Below are 16,800 nucleotides of genomic sequence, written 5' to 3' on the forward strand. Positions count from 1 at the left end.
CAATCTGCCTCAAGTGCTCTGTTCATTATCCTCTCCTCTGTCTGCGGCCTGCGGTGTAGGGACCGAAGGGGCCGTAGGGGCACAGGGTGGGTGGAGCGGGCGCGTGTTGAATAGAAAAGGGCCAGGGAAGGAAGGGTCTCCAGTCAGTCGTAGTCGCTGGGGTGGAAGGCAGCAGGGCCAGTCGCTCGCCGCCAGTGGAAGAGGAAGCACAAGGAGGAGGAGGCTCGCCCCTTGGCTCGCCCCTTGGCTCGCCCAGCCACACCTCACTGCGTTACACTGCGACTGCTGCCTTGTGAGTGAAGCCTCGTCGATACCTCTGTCCGCCCTGCCCCGGGGACGTAACCGCAGGAGTCACTCGGAAAGTCGTCCGCTCGGTCCGTCCACCCGAAGTGCGTTTGGAAAATGTAATGGATGGACACGGACAGACTTGGTTAAGGTCGAGCAGGAAAAACTTCGCTGAGAACGGAGTTGGTCCTTGGCGTCCTTGGTCACGACCGAAAGGCTTTCCCTGGCTTTCCCCGCCGCGCCTCCCCCAGGCAGCGCTCGGCAGAGGGTCACTTTTGACGTCCGCACGGGGCCATGAGATGACCAGGACCCACTTCTTACTCCATCCCATCGGCAAGAAGGGTGATTTGCATAACTTTCCGCTTGGCCAACCCTGCGCATCGCCAAATGGGAGACGCGTCGCTTCTAGTCGCGTCCAGTTTTCAGGGGGTGGGGTGGGCTGCGCCACGCGCCATGGCTGCGCATTAAAAGAGCGGACGTAATGCCGCGTAACGCCCGTCAAGGTCCGACTCCGGAGAGGAGAGTGGTCTTGTCGCTCTGTTCCTCTCGCACTCGTTCGCTAGGGGTGCGAGAGAGACAGGCAAGAACAGACCCAGACTCCACGGCACCGCTGTGCATCGCCACCCCGGGGCAGGCCGCCTAAAGCTGTCCTCTCTGTGCCCGGGCCCCAGTCCAAGATGACGGTGCGACCACTGCCAACCCTGGTGTTGGTGCTGTGCGCCGCGTCCGCACTGGCACGCCCCGACTGCAACGCCTGCTTCATGAAGAATGCCGCCAAGGACTTGGCCCACCAGCCCTCCCCGTCCGCACCCACTCAGGGGACGGCGACAGAGCCAACGCCACCGACCGGGCCCGCCCGAGGGTCCGCCAGCCCCAGCAAGGGCGGCGAGGCAGCGGCTGCGGCTCGCCCGTAAGTACAGGCACTGTAGGACTCCAAAGGATGCCAGTCGAGAAGCCAACAATCGTCCTCGTCAGCCTGCTTGGGCTGGGTAGGCAGCACCACGATACCCGGTGTCGCATGGGCTGCCTACCCACCAGGCGGCGGCCAGGCGAGCTACCTGCTGCACTTGTTGCTTGTCCGCAGCGACCCGCTGGTCCGAGCCAAGCGCACCGCGCATGCCGCCGCTGCTAGCTGGGACCACGTGGACCGCGACGCGGACCACAACGTCCAGATCCAGAACCGTCTGCGTGACGCGCTGTTGGCGGAGAGCGCCACACCAACACCGCCCCAGGTGAGGCATGCTGGCACGCTGGAAAAGGGGAAAGGAGGGCGGCGCGGCTCATTTCTGACGAAACTGTTGACACGTGTGAAAATGCACATTTGCAGGACAGTGGTGGGACGACGCGCCAGTGGACGTCGTCGACGAGCTTGCCTCGGCCTCGGCGAAGTGGCCGTACAGAGGCCGGTGGAGGGAATTCCGCGTCGGCCAGAACCAGAACCAGGGCGGCGCTGGCGGCGGATGGGGCGACGTGACAGACGCGATGACGCAGAGAGCTGGACAAGGCTTCGTCTAGATGCTGCCATCAACATTTTACTTTGTCTACAAGGAAAATCAATTTGAGAGTGTGCTTTTGTTTTGTTTCTGTATACGTATTTTAAAAATAAAAAAATAAGTGAGTTGGCACTTTTTATCTGAGCAGAAAGAACGCTTGCAAGTTGGATTTAGTTCATTTAATGTGTAATTGAAGTATTTTCAAAAAATAAAAAAAATTGTAACTTAAAGACAAATGGAAGACATTTACATTCTTAAGCGTAACAATTCAACTAGAAACAACATCACACCCAACAGTGACGTGTGGTGTGAAACATCCATCCCACAAACGCTTCATGGAGCTAGTCTCTCATACACCCAGCCATTGTCACCTTGATGCAGCAGCCTTCCATCAGGTTTCTCTGAGCTCTTAGGTAACCGAAAACGGATTCTATCATGCAGCCTGGTACTCTGACCTTGCCAAAACTCAACACTGTGTGGAATCAGAATATAACCACCCCTGAAATATTCAAACAAAATTTTGATTGCAGACTGGCAACAGCAATTAAAAGTAAATCACCTTCAAACACCTACCAATGACTAGGACGAGGAATAACATGGTCAGAGTATTTTGCTGTAAGTTCCTGCTCCATGGAAGTCAATACATCACGTCCAGAAATAGGTGTACTCTGATTGCTGGCACAAGCACCAATCTGACTTTCTCTTGGCCGAGAGTGGAAGTAGTCATCCGATTCCTCCTCTGACAAGCGCGAGACTTTTCCTTCTATTCTAATCTAATATTAAAATAACAATCAGAATTTTGTAGATAATGTTTTCCATGGGAGAGAGTAATGAAATACTCACTGATCTACGCAGCACATCCCAATAAAATGTCAGCGCAGCTTTTGGGTTTTCATCCTGAAAAACATTGGTTACTTACTAATAAAAAAATTAATTACATTGAAAAAGTTCTGATAGTGATAGTCCAGTAAAAATTACATACAAGTTCTTTCCCCTTCCTGCTCTCATAATTGGTGAAAAATTTAAATCCATCAGGGCCAAACCCTTTAAGAAGAACATATCTTGCAGAAGGATTTCCATCCCTAAAACACAGAATCAGAAAGGATAAATATCCAGAAATGACAATATATATTGTACAGTAATTCTCAAAGAATGAGCTTACTTGCTTGATGTAGCCAAGCACATTGCATTAGCCTCCAAAATTTGAGGATTATTTCTGGCTTCATCAAACCATTCTTTGAACTGACCTATTGGTTCCTTGAAAGCCAAGTCATCCTCCGTAAACACATCTTGACGACCTCTATAAGAGGCTCGCATGCCAGACACTGAAAGAGGGACCACTTTTAGCATAAATGCACAAGCTGAACACCAGATCAATGAGCTGGAAATAACATATTTCAAAAGAAAACACGAGAGAACACTTCAAACTCATTACGGATATTGTGAGGATGAGTCTTTTATGAACAATTTGCTGATGGTTTCTTTCAAGAAACAATATTTGTGGTGGATTTTGACAGGTCAAGATTACTTTGTCAGCAAGAAAAATAACTTCTAGTAGAGTAACATTTTAACTCGGGAAACAAACCAGCACTAACCTCCACTGTCAAGTGACATTTTCCGCTGTGGAAAGATTGAGTGAAGTCTCAGGGGTTTCAGTAACCAACTCGAAGCAGGTGGGCCCTGCACTGCTCTTATCAGAGCTTGACAAGAGAAAACACACATTTGTACCAAGTGAACATGAGGGCCAGAGAGCTCAGGTGATAGTGGTGTTATCAATAGTCACAGGCAGTTCCTCAGATGGCCACCAGGGGGCAGCACCCAGCAGCGCACACCCTCGCGTTGCGACGGTGGGGGCGGCTGCTGAGTAAACAGTCCATACGCAGCTGTCAACCTCTAATCAATGGATCTTTCCTGAGCTCAGCTCGTGTACTAGTGTGTCCAATAATTCACTTCAAGTGTATATAGGAATTGAACCATTCAGTGAGTTTGATGAGGAACAGGACAAAATAAAAGGCTCATGAATCATTTGGGTTCTTTATTGCACCAACATCATCTACCACTGAGTGTTGCCGCCCCAGTTGGTTCCAGGCTCGGCAGGAGCTGCAGAGGCAGCAGGAGTCGGTACAGTCCACTCGCTCTGCAACCATACACAGGTGTTAGCTCATACTGAATCAAACCACACATGAACTGCCACAGAAATGTTCCGGTACTTACAGCAGTAGCCCAGTCCTGAGTGGCAGAGGCAGCGAAGGCAGGCTCAGCAGCAGTAGCTGCGGCGGCGGCAGGGGCCACACCGGGTGCTGCGGCAGCGGCAGCACCTTCGTTGTCCCAAGAAGCCTCAGCGGCTGCTGGAGGGTCTGACCAGTTCTCGGCAGCGTGGGTGTAGTCTGCCTCGGTCTTGACTGGAGGAGGGGCAGCAATCTCCTTGGCTGCTTGTTCCTCCTTCTCAGCCTAGAATATCAGAGAGACGTACAGAAAACGCTCAAGGGCCAATTACTAGCACAATGATTACCAAATGGGGAACTTACTTCTTCGGGATCTCTGTAGAAGAACAGGTCCACAACAACATCCCACCTACCCTCACGGGGGATCATACCACGCAGGCGAAGAACCTCACGGGCCAACAACCACCACATCAGACCAATGGAGTGAGGAGCCTGGAAAAGAAATACATTGTTAGCCCTTTGCCCCAATGGTCTAGCATGCTATGAAGGATGAGCTTTTAATCGCATACCTTGGTGTTGCAAGGGATAGCGATATCCACAAAACGGAGGGGAGAGTCAGTGTTGCAGAAAGCAATAACAGGAATGTTGACGTATGAAGCCTCAGTGATGGGCTGCTTGTCAGTTGCTGGGTCAGTAACAACGAGCAGTCTAGGTTCACGGAAAGCAGCCTAGAAATGTATTTAAATTTGACAAGTTAGAAATTTATTGAAATTAGACAAGTTGAATAGAAACAGTTAAACAGAGGAAATACATGAAAAAACGTTACCTGGATCTGGTTAGTGAAGGCACCAGGGGTGAAACGCCCAGCAATGGCAGTTGCACCAGTGTGGGCGGCAAACTTCAGCACAGCACGCTGACCGAAGGAGCGGCTGGAGATGACATAGACCTCTGAGGGGTACTCAATGGCAGCAATGGCGCGGGCAGCAAGGAGAAGCTTCTCCCAAGTGCGACGCAGGTTGATGATGTGGGGACCTAGATGGATATATACGTTAATACCAGAACCACCAAACAATGGGATGCAACAAGCATTCGTTGTTGACAACTAACCATCAGCACGGCGCTTGAAGACGTACTGCTCCATCTGGAAGTTGGCGTTCTCCGTTCCAAGGTGAGTGGATGCAGACAGCATCTTGGTGACATCCTCCTCCCTGAGGGCAAGGGCGTCGATTCCTCCCGACATCTTGACGTTTGAAAAGAGTTACGAACAAACCTGAAAGCAAACAGCCACCGTAACAATATTAGCACCATCCCACTGAATTCGGGGAAACAGCCAGAAAATTGAACTGTGGGCAAATGCAACAGATGCGGACACTATAACAAAGCGTTGATAGGACCTTGTACTAGTCAAAATGTAAATTCAGAAACGCGCAACACTTTGAGGTTAAGCGCATGGTTGGACGACAGAACAGATGTAAACAAGCAATATGAAAGACCAGTATGACGGGCTGTATTCTAGGTAAATGAGTGCAATAAAATCTTTTCTAAGCGAGCCAATCAGAAGTGAAACAAAGAATCACCAACAAACAACTTAAGCCACGTGTGGGCCGGTGGGTGCCGCACCACCGAGCTTCAAAACGATCCGTATTGATGTGATAATCTACTTCCCGACACAGAATTCATTTAAATGGAATAAAGAACAAGCAGAAAATGCGACTCATTTCCTGAAAACCACAAATGAACAAACAGAAATTACAAAATAATGAAGGGAACGGGAGGAAACGTACGTGCACTGATGCCACTGGGAGCTTCCAATGAAGGAAAAGGAAACGCAAACCGGCCGCACGGAACGCGCGGGGCCTACCACCCTAGTCAACATCATTCAAATTTTGTCTACATAATATCTTCACACCATAGAACACAAGGAGAATGTATCAAATTTTTTTGAAAAGAAATTATTGATGTGTAATGGTTTAAAAATATAGGCGCTTTAATCATTTTCAAAAACTAAGCGAGGAATGCTCGGTAACGTGGCGCGGGAAATTCAAAAAGTCTGGATGGGCGTCAATTCTGCTCAAGTCTGGGCACGAGAAAAGAGGCCGACGAGTTTTTATCCTTAAATCCTTTCGCTTTGCTGAAATCATCTGAGGTTCTAAACATGTGATTCGTGTCTGTGTAGGGTTGAAGTACGAGTGAGAGTCGAGGATTGGTTGGCAGAAATTTTAAGCTAGTATTTCCAAGTGTATGATTCACAAATCTTAAAACCTAAGGTTGGCAGTAGATGACAAGATGACAAGACACCAGCTGTTTGTTTCAATTTGTAAATACAAATATCTTACCCCATACAGCTGTGGCTCCTTGTCTTGGCAGTTCAAAACAAGTACAGGTCTCATTTCAATTTGAAGTTAGGCTCAGCCAACTGGGTTAGCATTAATTTGTGTGGAAAATTAAGAATTTTCGACTCAAGGTCACATTAAGGTAAAAAAACAACAACAACAAACAAACAAATATCTTCAAATAGGTGGGAATTTTTTTTTTAAAGTGGAGAAAAGTTCAATAAAAATTAGATATATTTTGCATTGACACACAGCCTTCACAACAAGCTCTAATCATGGTACAAAACAACTCTCAACTTTTAACAAAGGGACAATGATATTGCGCCACAAGAGAATGCAATGAAAGAATCATTACTGACTGGATGATTTGACAGGGTTAAATAAATGGCACATCTCTTCACCCGAGGCAACATGAGCAGGTAACATACCATATACATCAGCAATTGTTTGGTCAGCACCTTGTTCAACCAGGAACCTAATTACCGCAACATGACCACATGAAGCAGCATAGTGGAGGGCAGTTTGACCTTCTTGATCTTGCAAATTGACATCAGCATTTAACTCGGACACTAGCATAATCAGCATGTCAACATTATCCCTATCTGATGCCCAATGGATCAGTCCCATCCCTTCAGCATCGACAGCATTAACATCAATACCCTCTTTAAGCACAGCATTGCGGACTCGCTGTATTTCTCCCTCTTTAACCCAATCAAATACAGTCTTATCCGAATCATGGATAAATTCATCAGTGTTACTCAAACAGCTGACAGTAACCCAACCTTCACTAGGTCGGTCCTGGGTTGGCTCAGCAGTCCAACCTGGATCAAGTTCAGACACCAACTGCACATAGCCAGACATGGCATCACTTTGCTCCATGTCTCCCAGCCGATTCCATGCTTCCCACTTTTGCTTTTCTTGCATTTGGTACCACCTCGGTTTATCAGGGGGGCATCGTCCTTGAGTAGCTTGCTTATAAAGGGCATACAATTCAAGGAGCTGTGAAGGTTCAAGCCGACTGACCAAAGTACTTTTTACATGTTCGGCAGCAAGCCGGAACTCCTCTGCTAACTCTGACTGAAGGAGAGTTGCCTCTGCCATATTTATCATACAAAATACTTACACTTTAATATAAAAGGAGACAGAAAAATGTACAGAAACAAAATACACAGAAGAGCAACTGGCTACTGAAGAAAAATATCTGCTTAGCCAGAGCTTTAACTAACACTTAAGTAACAATCTAAAAGACAACAAAAATAATTTCACCTAAATGAATAAATTTGTTAACTTTCATGACAAGTTAAACATTTCAAACTACATTCAACCCTTATCACTACCCTAAATCCAAAATGATTACGGACCATAGAAGATAAAGCAGAGTTTGTACAATTGAAAAATGAACAATTCAATGAGGTAGATTGATTGAGTTTAGAGTTCATGGGCTGATGATCCATTATTGCACTCTAGTTATCTCCAGTAGATGAATGGTATGGTCCTGCATCAGTTCATGAATGTCAACTCCACTGTCCGCTCCAAGGTTATCAATAGGAATTTGCTCACAACGGAGCTGCCATTTGTTGAGATGATGTTCAATTGACCAATCAGAGCTTCTTTCTTGATACACACACAAAAAGCGAGCTTCTGGATTTTTTTCAAGAAGAAACGCAACAGTGACAATTATGTCTTCAAATATAGAAGGTTCATAAAAACAATCAGAACCAAGAATAAGATCAATTGGACCAAGAGTAAAAATGTTGCTGAGGAACAGACCCCATGTAAGTCCAAGTACACGCACCTGAGAACAAGGAGTAAATTTCAGAAACTAATCTCTAGCATTTGACAACAAAGCCAAAACATTGAATACATACTTGGTTTGGCAAGAGACCATTCACTTCACAACTATGGCGAACATGCTGTAAACTCTTGGGCAAACAGGCACTTTCAGTTAGAGTAACTGCTGCTCCACATTTAGCAGCCAATATCCCAGGAAGAGCTGTTCCAGCACCCAACTCAACAACGTGTTTGCCCGGTAGTTGCTTACGACGCTCCCACAGAAACCATGCAAGGATAGGAGCTGATGGCCATGTGTAGAAACTGTAACTCGCTTGAAGTTGCTGCAACAGAAATGATTGTTTACTATTTTCATTAAATTATAATTTGGAAAGAAAATCAGTACAATGAGCAGGCAAGCACTGGTGACATTCAAGACCACATCAATGTCAATTTGTACACATTCGTATCACTTCAAATTGAAAGGACATCAAGTGATACTTAAAACTTATTCATGAGAATGGATGTGCTTCAAAAATTAAAGGCATTGAAAGGAAACGAATTCTAAGCAAAACTAAGATGTTGGCAACTAGCAACTGAAAGTGACCATAATTTTATTTTACAACTGACATCTGAACGTGAAGTTACTGCCACAGCAGAGGTTATGATATCACATTAGAGTAGGAACTACGTATTTAAACTACATTTAAATACGACCACGAGGGCACATGAAACTGTGACAGGAAGACATAAAATTAGGAATAAGAAATGGGGAAGAATTGCTTGGGAAAGAATGAATCAAAACAATGAGCCGAGAGATGGGTTCGGAACGAGGGGTACCTCAGGAATCAGAATTTCTAATGTCTCCACTTGACCGTTTTCAGATTTGTCAGCACTAGACTGAAAAATAAACTTCTTCACTTGTTCGGAAACTACATCGGACATTTGGGACTCATAGATTACATCCGTATGAGGCAGAAGCAGACAGACCGCTCCAACCTCAAAACAAGACAAACGAACTTACGCCGCCCGTCGCTTGTGTCTTGTTTCTTGAATGTGAATATTAATCTAGTTTTAAGTTTGGCGCGCTTTTCCTATCTCCACCGTTGCATGAAAAATTGCGCTGTGCGCTCTTAAAGCAAACAAAGCGGCGAAAGCAAAATAGGCGAAGTAAATACTCGTGGTGTGGATGTAACACAAATTTGCTCAAAGACAAATTGGTGTCATCGATTTGTGACGGTAAATTACTTTTGGCTTTGTGTCAGTCAGCTCAAGACGTATCGCTTTTAGTTCGGCGTGACTCCTCGCAAGACAAGTGTTGTCAAAACACTTCACCCTACACCTTCCACACCACTGTTTCAAAAACATAATACACTTTATTAATTGACTAAACCGTCGTTTTGTTCTCATTCACTTTCCTCATCACTTTCCCCATTAATTGTCTTTGTTTTCTTTGTCTCTCTTTTAGCGTTACCAGCGTCGGGGAGTCAAGATCATAACCATCTCTACCTATGACTTTATGGGTAACATTGATTTTGAAGTCACGGAAAGATTTTCTGCGGAGTCTGCATGTCCAGTGCAGCTGGTTTTCCAAAGCTCACCAAAACTGCAGTGATCCACCTGCTACCATGAAAATACTCAATGTCGCAGAGAAAAATGATGCGGCCAAAAACATAGCCCAACAGCTGAGTAGAGGAACATGCACTAGGGTGAATTGACGAAAATTGCTGTTATTACCACTTGTTTGAGGTTTTGTCCCTGTTATTGTGTATTGCATGTGATTATTTATTCCAGCGAGATGGCTTGAGCAAATTTAACAAAATTTATGAGTTCAATTATAATGTTCGAGGACAAAATGCTGAAATGATTATGACATCTGTATCTGGGCACTTACTGGGACTTGATTTTGCTGGTCAGTACAGGCAATGGCAAGGCTGCAGTCCTGTTGCATTGTTCGATGCCCCTGTTTTCACAAAATGTATAGAAAATTATGAAAACATCAAGGTAAACATTATTCAGGAAATTTGTTTTGGGCTCTTTTGCTGGTGTTTCTGGTAGTACTCTAAGATTTGTTTGTGTACAGCGAACTCTTGAAAGAGAAGTACGCAGCTGTCAAATGCTTATTATATGGACTGATTGTGATAGAGAAGGAGAGCGCATTGGATTTGAAATAATTGAAACGTGTCAAGCCATTAAACCCAATATCCAAGTGTTTAGGTAAGACCAATCATCATAAATTTTGTACTATCCTGTCCTGTCGCAATTCATATTGTCTAATTATTTACTTGCAATTTCAGAGCCAGATTTTCTGAAATAACCCTTCCTTCTGTCCAGAGGGCTATTAACAACTTAGAAGCTCCTAACAGACTTTTAAATGAGGCTGTCTGTGTAAGACAAGAGTTAGATTTGAGAATAGGTGAATCGCTGAATTACTGCCACCAACTTAATTTTTTAGCCTCTGTTGCATATGCATTGTTCAGTTTTTTTTAACTTTTTGAAACACATTTTTGCAGGAGCTGCCTTTACAAGGTTTCAAACCATCCGCCTGCGACAGGTATTCCCAACAACTCTTCAAGACAAATTGATTAGTTACGGATCCTGTCAGTTTCCAACTCTTGGTTTTGTTGTGGAACGCTTTAAAGCTATAGAAAATTTCATTCCTGAACGTTTCTGGAAGATTGTTCTTAGCCACACTGTAGACGAATTAACTGTTAATTTTTCTTGGAAAAGAGTGAGACTATTTGAAGAACTTGCTTGCCAAGTTTTGTTTGATAAGGTTCAAGAGCACAATGGAGCCATTGTTGAGAAAGTTGTGAGCAAACCTAAAAGCAAATGGAGACCTCTTCCACTAGACACTATTGTAGGTTTCTCTTGTAGATTGATTCTGGCATTTGGCATGTTTCATTTGTAACAAACTAAAAACCATTTATTTTCCAGGAATTGGAAAAATTAGGATCTAAAAAGTTGAAAATTAATGCCAAGGAAACTATGACAATAGCTGAGCGTTTGTATATGCAGGGATATATAAGTTATCCTCGCACAGAAACTAATATTTTCCCTAAGACTATGAACCTACCCAACATAGTTGAACAGCAAACTCGTGACAACCAGTGGGGAGGTAAAATCATCCCAGGTTTCAATCCTCATCTGAACATTTTAACAATTGTCCTTATTGTATCCCAAAATTGCAGCATTTGCCCAGAACCTCCTTCAGGATGGCCCGAATCCTCGCCAAGGAAAGAAATCTGATGAGGCCCATCCCCCCATTCATCCCACAAAATATGCCGACAACTTGCAAGGTAAATAAATGCTAGGAACATTCTTAGAAAGAGTGCTTTGCATATTGAATGAAATACATATCTTGTCTGTTTTAGGAAATGACAGGAAAGTTTATGAATTTGTAGTGCGCCATTTTTTAGCATGTTGTTCAAAAGATGCGCAAGGCCATGAGACTATTGTAGACATTGATGTCAATGGTGAGAAGGTAATAAAAGAAGTCCAAGGAAGAGAAAATGCTTTTGACTCCGCATTCATCTTGTTTACCTCTTTTTCATTCAGTTTGTAGCCAGTGGTTTAAGAATAATTGCTCGTAATTACCTGGATGTGTATCCATATGAAAATTGGAAAGCGAAAGAAATCCATCCTTACGAAGAAGGTCAAAGATTCCAGCCTACGAAGATTGAAATGGGAGCTAGTGAGACAGGTCCTCCTAATCTTTTGACTGAAGCCGACTTGATTGCTCTTATGGAAAAGCATGGGATAGGTGGGTGCTTATTGATGTTCTGATTATTTTAGTGTTCCACTGTTTCAATTACACTATACAATTTATCTTCCTTTGTCTAGGCACTGATGCAACACATGCAGACCACATTGAAACAATCAAGAACCGTGACTATGTTGGTCTAGAACAAATATACTTTTTGCCAGGAAAATTAGGTTTAGGACTTGTTGATGGGTATGATAGCATGGGCTTTGCTATGTCCAAACCAAATCTACGTGCAGAGCTGGAAGCAGATCTTCAGAGGTATGTTCAGGTTGTTGATACAGACAGAGTGTGGCAATAAAGTGTAAAATCACTAATATTCAATCTGCAATGCCACTTAGGATTGTGGATGGTACCCGTAATCCGCAGGAGGTTCTAGCAGAGCAAATTCAAAACTACAAGAGAGTATTTGAGCAAGCCATGGAACAGGTGTGAAACCCACTAACATTTTGTTATTATTTACGTATTTCACTATACTTTGTTTGTACTAGTGCATGGTTTAATTGAATTCACAGGCTGCTAAAATTGATGCAGCTTTAGCTGTGCATTTAGAGGAACAAGGGCAGCCTGTTATTGAAAATGCTGTAAGACGTGAGTTTAGAAAGGTTTGTTCTTGCCCATCATGTGGACAAGACATGGTGATCAAGACTAAAAGAGATGGTGGCTTTTATTTATCTTGCATGGGCTATCCAGCTTGCCGTGCAACAATTTGGTTCCCTGCATCTGTAGAGCAGGCGGATGTTTCAGATGAAGTTTGTGAAAATGTAAGTTACTGGTCGTAATAATGGAAATAATATTATCTAAAACTGATTTTGTTTTAATTTTCCTCTTTTTCCACAGTGTACTACAAGACCTCAGAAAATCTGTTTTAGATTCAAATCTAGAATGTTTGCTCCGCACTATCCTGACAATTATGTTGGTTGTGTGGGAGGGTGTGAAGTAAACTTGGTAGAACTTCTTGGAATACGTTCACTGAAAGAGTTAGCCCCAAGGAATGCAGGTTTGTAATGCGTTTTGAACTGTCTTCCTCATCAAAGATAAGACTCAGATAAACTAGGTTATTTTATTTCTCTGAAGTTTGCTTTACTTGAAGTGTAATAGTCTTTTAATCACATAAATTTTTTTATCTTATTCTTTAGATGTTCAAAGAAATGGGAATCCAGCTAGAAACACTCAAAATGCCAACACTCAAGACAGTGGATTTGGGAGTTTGGGGAATGCCTCTTCTGGTATCAGGAGGTCAGCAATTAGAAATGGAAGCATTGATAACAATTATCACAATGCTGTTGCAAATAATTGTTTAAATTGGATAGGCTCCCACAATTCATCTTCATAACTTATGCTTTTATTCCAGGGGGGTAGGAAATTCCTCAAGAGGCAATGAAAGCACAATTGGAGCCAGAGGTGCAGGTTCAGGCAACTCCAATGGTGGGCTTGTCCCAAGAAGGCAGAACACAAATGTTGGTGATAATGCCATTGTGTGCCCGTGCAATGTGGAAGCTGTTCAGCGGACTGTCCGGAAAGAAGGAGCTAATCAAGGTCCATTATATAACTATAATTTGTTTGATTCATATTAATTTGGATTGATGTTCACTTAATTAACTAGGTGAATGACGCTTTGCGCAGGTCGTCCTTTTTACAGGTGTGCTAGTGATAGCTGTAATTTTTTTATGTGGGCGGATGAAGGCCAAGCAGCACCTCAAGGGGGCAGAAATTTCCATCAAACCACCTTATCTAGTTAGTAGTATGAATTCAGAACTGTTGCTTAAATGTTAGCCCAAAAAAGCATACTGAATTTAATTATGATCACTAATCTTTTTCAGATTTCAGTCATGTTAATAATGATAATAGCAGTGGCAGTGGAGTGACATGCGACTGTGGTGAACCAGCTAAAAGGTATCTGCTGATATGTAGCACTGTGCCATTGTTGCTTTCGGCAAATCCTACCATTTCTTCTTTGTATATTTTATCAAAAAGTTTACCTCTTTGTATCATTTGCTGTTGCAGCCTCACTGTTCTGAAAGATGGCCCTAACAAAGGTCGTGGTTTCTACGCTTGCCCAAAACCAAGGGAAACTCAGTGCAAATTTTTCCAATGGGCTGATGAGGAAGGTGCCTCTGGCGGCGGCGGCGGTGGCGGCGGCGGTGGCGGCGGCGGCGGTGGCGGCGGCGGTGGCGGGTCTCTCAGACAAGCCAATAATAATTTTAATGACCGTGGTCAAGGTGGCGATGGGGGCAGTGGATTAACATGCAACTGTGGTGATCCAGTTAGAAGGTATTGGCTTTGTTGTTCTTAGAACATGCTACCTATTTTTCTTTGTTTATTTTACCAACTTATTCATTTGTGTTACTTGCTGTTGCAGCCTCACTGTTCAGAAAGATGGCCCTAACAAAGGTCGTGTGTTCTACGCTTGCTCTAAACCAATGAGCTCCAAGTGCAACTTCTTTGTCTGGGCTGACGAAGCTGGTCAAACAACAGGAGGAAGAGAAGGCGGCGTAGGTGGCGGTGGCGGAAGCGGTAGAGGCAGGGGATCAGGTCGAGGAAGAGCAAGAGGCAGCAGCTCAAGCTGGAGAGGAGCAGGCGGTATGCACCAAAGGAACCAAATCCAGATCTTGTACATTTGTGTAGCTTACTCTGAAAAAGACATTGTATCCACAGGAAGTAGGGGTGGCACCTCGAGTAATAGCTCTAAAGGCAGTAAGAGGAAATGTGGTAACTGTGGACAAGAAGGTAAGTGTATTTGACAATTTTATTTTACCACATGAAGAATGAGGGCTATACAAACATTTGGCACTTTCCCAAAGCACTTGAGCGGTTTAAAATCACAATTACCTTCCTTTTCCAGGTCATTTTAAGCCCAAATGCCCAAATATGCAATGAACTTACCCAGCATTGATTAACATTTTCTTATCTTGATTCAATCAACTCTTCTCACACTATGATTTGGATCAAATCAGTTTGTTGATACAGAGGCTTTTAAATTTGAATCTTTTCTTTTGTAATTTTTTAAGTGTTACTGTTTATTACTTTGAGATATAGTGTCATTTGGAGAGTCCATCTTTTTATGCTGGCCTAAATCGAGACTGTACACAAGATATGACTTTTTGAGTATTTGATGAGTATCTTCATGATAGGTCAATGAAATACCACTGGCTTCATACTCTAAGAACTTGCTAACAAAAAAGCGGTTGGTAGAGTGCACATTTGGGTGATTCAAATATTCTTCAACCTTGAGGCAAAAATGAAACAAAATAAAAAATATATTAAATTTATGAAACTAAGTAATAGGTCATTGTTACCCTTTCTATGGATACTCACATTCATCCATTCAACAGCATCAATCTCCCTGTCACATTTCTTGAGCACTTCTTGACCTGGTTCAGGCGTCAAGGCCACAATGAAGTACATATCGGAACAGCCAAATGTAAAATTGTGAACATGCCGGAAACAAATCATTTGCTTGAACTTTGCACGGACACTCGTTTCCTCTAGAACTTCCCTTTCAGCCGCATTAACTATTTCTTCTCCTTCAAATCAAAATTTCAAGAGTAAGAATTTTAAAAATGTTTAGGACAGTCAGTCTGGCAACTCTATTTTTAGATAGTTTTACCTGGCTCTACATATCCTCCAGGAAGTTTCCAATGTGGGAAAAGGCGGTACTTTTCACTGACTACCAATATTTGTCTCTTGTCATTCATTACAATAGCACCAACACCCACCATAGTACTCGCATATTGTGGAATGTTACAAACTTCATTTTCTGGCAACCAGGCAACCATCATGACATATGAAGCTTGAGCATGATGATATCGGAATCCATTCTGTTCACAAAGTAAGGCACTATCTTGCATTTAAATTTTTTAATATTGAATCAAAGGGTAGTGATTTTTAATACCTGAGCCAGGTGAGGAACCCAACCAGAATCTGCCAATGCCACTTTAAACCAGACCCCTCTTACTTTGTCTTCCCTCCATTTGTTTAGGGATCCTACATTAAAAAAGAAAACTGATGAAGTAGTTTTTGTGGTTATCAAAGTTTCTTGGTGACCTGAGCTACCCTTTTGATAAACATTGCTAACATTTAAAATGTTGATAGAAAAAACAAACAATTGATAAAAAATTTACCTTTTAAAATGTCCGGGAAAGCCAATATTTCACAAGGCTCTTTTGTAGAATCAACCGTAATTCCTTGAAACCTGTCCTTTGTCCCCACAAACAATGTTTGTGAACACATTGTACGGAATGTTGAAAATGAGAAGCTTCTATTCCGACTGCTGGAACAGTGTCAATAATCTATAAAAAAAATGTTTATTTGGCTGACGATTTATTCTTCTACAATTTCGTCTAACCTATGATGATTAAACAAATAATTTGTTTACAATTTTGAAAAGAATCTCTAATGACGATACATTTCCTACATCTGTGCAGTGAAATATTTTGAATGACAAGGCACTAAAACAACAACATTAAAAGAAAGTCTTATTCAAAAAAAAAAAAAAACACAGATAAAAATAGAAACATTAATTTATGTCCTACCACAATCCACTAGGTCTTGAATCTAGTTGATCACAGAAGTCAAACCTAAGCTTGTCCTTGACTTTCCATCTTATAGACTTGGAACAGACGAGGGTTGGACGTAAAAGGCCTCTAGCGATCATGTGAGGCAATAAAACGCAGCAGCTTCTCAAAAAACAGAAAACATCAGCGACGGCGTCACTTGACGAGCGTAACGACGTCACTTGTGTTCATTGTCCTATCAGCTGATAGAGTAGCTTAAATAGCTTAAAGTCCGTACGCGCAGATTTCTCATACTCCTAAGCGCATATTGGCGCTAGGCTTTGAAAAATTAAAGTGCGGTTGTGTCCTGGTTGCGTCTCAGGTACCCGTTGTAAGCCTTGAACGTGAGTTGGTGGACTGTGGACTTCCCCGCTATCGACCCCGTTGCCCCATTTATCCATCAGTGTTATTTAACTTTTTGGTCCAAAAATTTAA

At 43.1% G+C, this 16,800-nt stretch overlaps 7 protein-coding genes across 10 annotated transcripts; 2 read left to right on the forward strand and 5 right to left on the reverse strand.

Annotated features, from left to right (window-relative positions):
- The first annotated feature begins 86 nt into the window (after nucleotides 1-86).
- LOC117646132 lies at nucleotides 87-2,008 on the forward strand. Its single transcript, XM_034386857.1, has 4 exons — nucleotides 87-292; nucleotides 957-1,195; nucleotides 1,370-1,517; nucleotides 1,613-2,008. Exons 2-4 carry the CDS (start codon nucleotides 963-965, stop codon nucleotides 1,757-1,759), a joined length of 528 nt encoding a protein of 175 aa, XP_034242748.1. The 5' UTR covers nucleotides 87-292; nucleotides 957-962; the 3' UTR covers nucleotides 1,760-2,008.
- On the reverse strand, nucleotides 1,943-3,588 carry LOC117646129 (pyridoxine-5'-phosphate oxidase-like). The gene is made up of 6 exons (XM_034386853.1): nucleotides 3,374-3,588; nucleotides 2,941-3,103; nucleotides 2,761-2,860; nucleotides 2,622-2,675; nucleotides 2,352-2,551; nucleotides 1,943-2,277 (listed from the first exon to the last, which is right to left on the reverse strand). Exons 1-6 carry the CDS (start codon nucleotides 3,498-3,500, stop codon nucleotides 2,112-2,114), a joined length of 810 nt encoding a protein of 269 aa, XP_034242744.1. The 5' UTR covers nucleotides 3,501-3,588; the 3' UTR covers nucleotides 1,943-2,111.
- A 210-nt stretch (nucleotides 3,589-3,798) lies between these two features.
- LOC117646128 (40S ribosomal protein SA) lies at nucleotides 3,799-5,870 on the reverse strand. The gene is made up of 7 exons (XM_034386852.1): nucleotides 5,728-5,870; nucleotides 5,051-5,213; nucleotides 4,770-4,975; nucleotides 4,513-4,671; nucleotides 4,307-4,435; nucleotides 3,993-4,229; nucleotides 3,799-3,915 (listed from the first exon to the last, which is right to left on the reverse strand). Exons 2-7 carry the CDS (start codon nucleotides 5,181-5,183, stop codon nucleotides 3,832-3,834), a joined length of 948 nt encoding a protein of 315 aa, XP_034242743.1. The 5' UTR covers nucleotides 5,184-5,213; nucleotides 5,728-5,870; the 3' UTR covers nucleotides 3,799-3,831.
- Nucleotides 5,871-6,492: 622 nt separating this feature from the next.
- Nucleotides 6,493-7,425, reverse strand: LOC117646130 (acyl-CoA-binding domain-containing protein 6-like). The gene has a single exon (XM_034386855.1). It carries the CDS (start codon nucleotides 7,384-7,386, stop codon nucleotides 6,628-6,630), a length of 759 nt encoding a protein of 252 aa, XP_034242746.1. The 5' UTR covers nucleotides 7,387-7,425; the 3' UTR covers nucleotides 6,493-6,627.
- Nucleotides 7,426-7,694: 269 nt separating this feature from the next.
- Nucleotides 7,695-9,064, reverse strand: LOC117646131 (methyltransferase-like protein 23). Its single transcript, XM_034386856.1, has 3 exons — nucleotides 8,887-9,064; nucleotides 8,145-8,390; nucleotides 7,695-8,071 (listed from the first exon to the last, which is right to left on the reverse strand). The coding sequence occupies exons 1-3, from the start codon at nucleotides 8,989-8,991 to the stop codon at nucleotides 7,730-7,732; spliced, it is 693 nt and encodes a 230-aa protein (XP_034242747.1). The 5' UTR covers nucleotides 8,992-9,064; the 3' UTR covers nucleotides 7,695-7,729.
- Nucleotides 9,065-9,135: 71 nt separating this feature from the next.
- Nucleotides 9,136-14,861, forward strand: LOC117646125 (DNA topoisomerase 3-alpha). Its single transcript, XM_034386843.1, has 22 exons — nucleotides 9,136-9,285; nucleotides 9,515-9,755; nucleotides 9,841-10,050; nucleotides 10,130-10,263; nucleotides 10,344-10,462; nucleotides 10,560-10,906; nucleotides 10,984-11,164; nucleotides 11,238-11,345; nucleotides 11,421-11,530; nucleotides 11,605-11,809; nucleotides 11,890-12,070; nucleotides 12,151-12,238; nucleotides 12,325-12,573; nucleotides 12,650-12,809; nucleotides 12,949-13,048; nucleotides 13,164-13,348; nucleotides 13,436-13,546; nucleotides 13,633-13,705; nucleotides 13,817-14,083; nucleotides 14,172-14,392; nucleotides 14,468-14,539; nucleotides 14,655-14,861. Exons 2-22 carry the CDS (start codon nucleotides 9,558-9,560, stop codon nucleotides 14,687-14,689), a joined length of 3,354 nt encoding a protein of 1,117 aa, XP_034242734.1. The 5' UTR covers nucleotides 9,136-9,285; nucleotides 9,515-9,557; the 3' UTR covers nucleotides 14,690-14,861.
- On the reverse strand, nucleotides 14,541-16,577 carry LOC117646127 (nudix hydrolase 8). Of its 4 annotated transcripts, none has more exons than XM_034386849.1 (6): nucleotides 16,345-16,577; nucleotides 15,934-16,079; nucleotides 15,705-15,814; nucleotides 15,420-15,630; nucleotides 15,128-15,336; nucleotides 14,541-15,038 (listed from the first exon to the last, which is right to left on the reverse strand). In XM_034386849.1, exons 1-6 carry the CDS (start codon nucleotides 16,464-16,466, stop codon nucleotides 14,823-14,825), a joined length of 1,014 nt encoding a protein of 337 aa, XP_034242740.1. In that variant the 5' UTR covers nucleotides 16,467-16,577; the 3' UTR covers nucleotides 14,541-14,822. The 4 variants fall into 4 exon arrangements, with proteins under 4 accessions (XP_034242740.1, XP_034242739.1, XP_034242741.1 ...); XM_034386848.1 differs by having other exon boundaries at nucleotides 15,934-16,082; nucleotides 16,345-16,575; XM_034386850.1 differs by having other exon boundaries at nucleotides 15,705-15,796; nucleotides 15,934-16,082; nucleotides 16,345-16,571.
- Between the last annotated feature and the right edge of the window lie 223 nt (nucleotides 16,578-16,800).

Source organism: Thrips palmi, unplaced genomic scaffold, assembly GCF_012932325.1.
Source record: "Thrips palmi isolate BJ-2018 unplaced genomic scaffold, TpBJ-2018v1 HiC_scaffold_19, whole genome shotgun sequence".
NCBI classification, from domain to species: domain Eukaryota; kingdom Metazoa; phylum Arthropoda; class Insecta; order Thysanoptera; family Thripidae; genus Thrips; species Thrips palmi.

What these genes read in the sequence shown, in the direction of transcription:
- LOC117646132 (XM_034386857.1), top strand. Translation starts at nt 963, where the DNA reads ATGACGGTGCGACCACTGCCAACCCTGGTGTTGGTGCTGTGCGCCGCG. An exon ending in GCAGCGGCTGCGGCTCGCCC is followed by an intron (nt 1,196 to 1,369) that starts GTAAGTACAGGC and finishes GCTTGTCCGCAG; the next exon opens with CGACCCGCTGGTCCGAGCCA. An exon ending in CCACACCAACACCGCCCCAG is followed by an intron (nt 1,518 to 1,612) that starts GTGAGGCATGCT and finishes GCACATTTGCAG; the next exon opens with GACAGTGGTGGGACGACGCG.
- LOC117646129 (XM_034386853.1), bottom strand. Translation starts at nt 3,500, where the DNA reads ATGTGTGTTTTCTCTTGTCAAGCTCTGATAAGAGCAGTGCAGGGCCCA. An exon ending in GCAGGAAGGGGAAAGAACTT is followed by an intron (nt 2,676 to 2,760) that starts GTATGTAATTTT and finishes AATGTTTTTCAG; the next exon opens with GATGAAAACCCAAAAGCTGC. An exon ending in ATTCCTCGTCCTAGTCATTG is followed by an intron (nt 2,278 to 2,351) that starts GTAGGTGTTTGA and finishes TGAATATTTCAG; the next exon opens with GGGTGGTTATATTCTGATTC.
- LOC117646128 (XM_034386852.1), bottom strand. Translation starts at nt 5,183, where the DNA reads ATGTCGGGAGGAATCGACGCCCTTGCCCTCAGGGAGGAGGATGTCACC. An exon ending in CCTTCACTAACCAGATCCAG is followed by an intron (nt 4,672 to 4,769) that starts GTAACGTTTTTT and finishes ATACATTTCTAG; the next exon opens with GCTGCTTTCCGTGAACCTAG. An exon ending in TCTACAGAGATCCCGAAGAA is followed by an intron (nt 4,230 to 4,306) that starts GTAAGTTCCCCA and finishes CTGATATTCTAG; the next exon opens with GCTGAGAAGGAGGAACAAGC.
- LOC117646130 (XM_034386855.1), bottom strand. Translation starts at nt 7,386, where the DNA reads ATGATAAATATGGCAGAGGCAACTCTCCTTCAGTCAGAGTTAGCAGAG.
- LOC117646131 (XM_034386856.1), bottom strand. Translation starts at nt 8,991, where the DNA reads ATGTCCGATGTAGTTTCCGAACAAGTGAAGAAGTTTATTTTTCAGTCT. An exon ending in TAGAAATTCTGATTCCTGAG is followed by an intron (nt 8,391 to 8,886) that starts GTACCCCTCGTT and finishes TTTCTGTTGCAG; the next exon opens with CAACTTCAAGCGAGTTACAG. An exon ending in ATGGTCTCTTGCCAAACCAA is followed by an intron (nt 8,072 to 8,144) that starts GTATGTATTCAA and finishes CCTTGTTCTCAG; the next exon opens with GTGCGTGTACTTGGACTTAC.
- LOC117646125 (XM_034386843.1), top strand. Translation starts at nt 9,558, where the DNA reads ATGACTTTATGGGTAACATTGATTTTGAAGTCACGGAAAGATTTTCTG. An exon ending in TATGGAAAAGCATGGGATAG is followed by an intron (nt 11,810 to 11,889) that starts GTGGGTGCTTAT and finishes TCCTTTGTCTAG; the next exon opens with GCACTGATGCAACACATGCA. An exon ending in TGTGGTGAACCAGCTAAAAG is followed by an intron (nt 13,706 to 13,816) that starts GTATCTGCTGAT and finishes TTGCTGTTGCAG; the next exon opens with CCTCACTGTTCTGAAAGATG.
- LOC117646127 (XM_034386848.1), bottom strand. Translation starts at nt 16,466, where the DNA reads ATGATCGCTAGAGGCCTTTTACGTCCAACCCTCGTCTGTTCCAAGTCT. An exon ending in TTTCCCGGACATTTTAAAAG is followed by an intron (nt 15,815 to 15,933) that starts GTAAATTTTTTA and finishes CTACTTCATCAG; the next exon opens with TTTTCTTTTTTAATGTAGGA. An exon ending in GGGTTCCTCACCTGGCTCAG is followed by an intron (nt 15,631 to 15,704) that starts GTATTAAAAATC and finishes CTTTGTGAACAG; the next exon opens with AATGGATTCCGATATCATCA.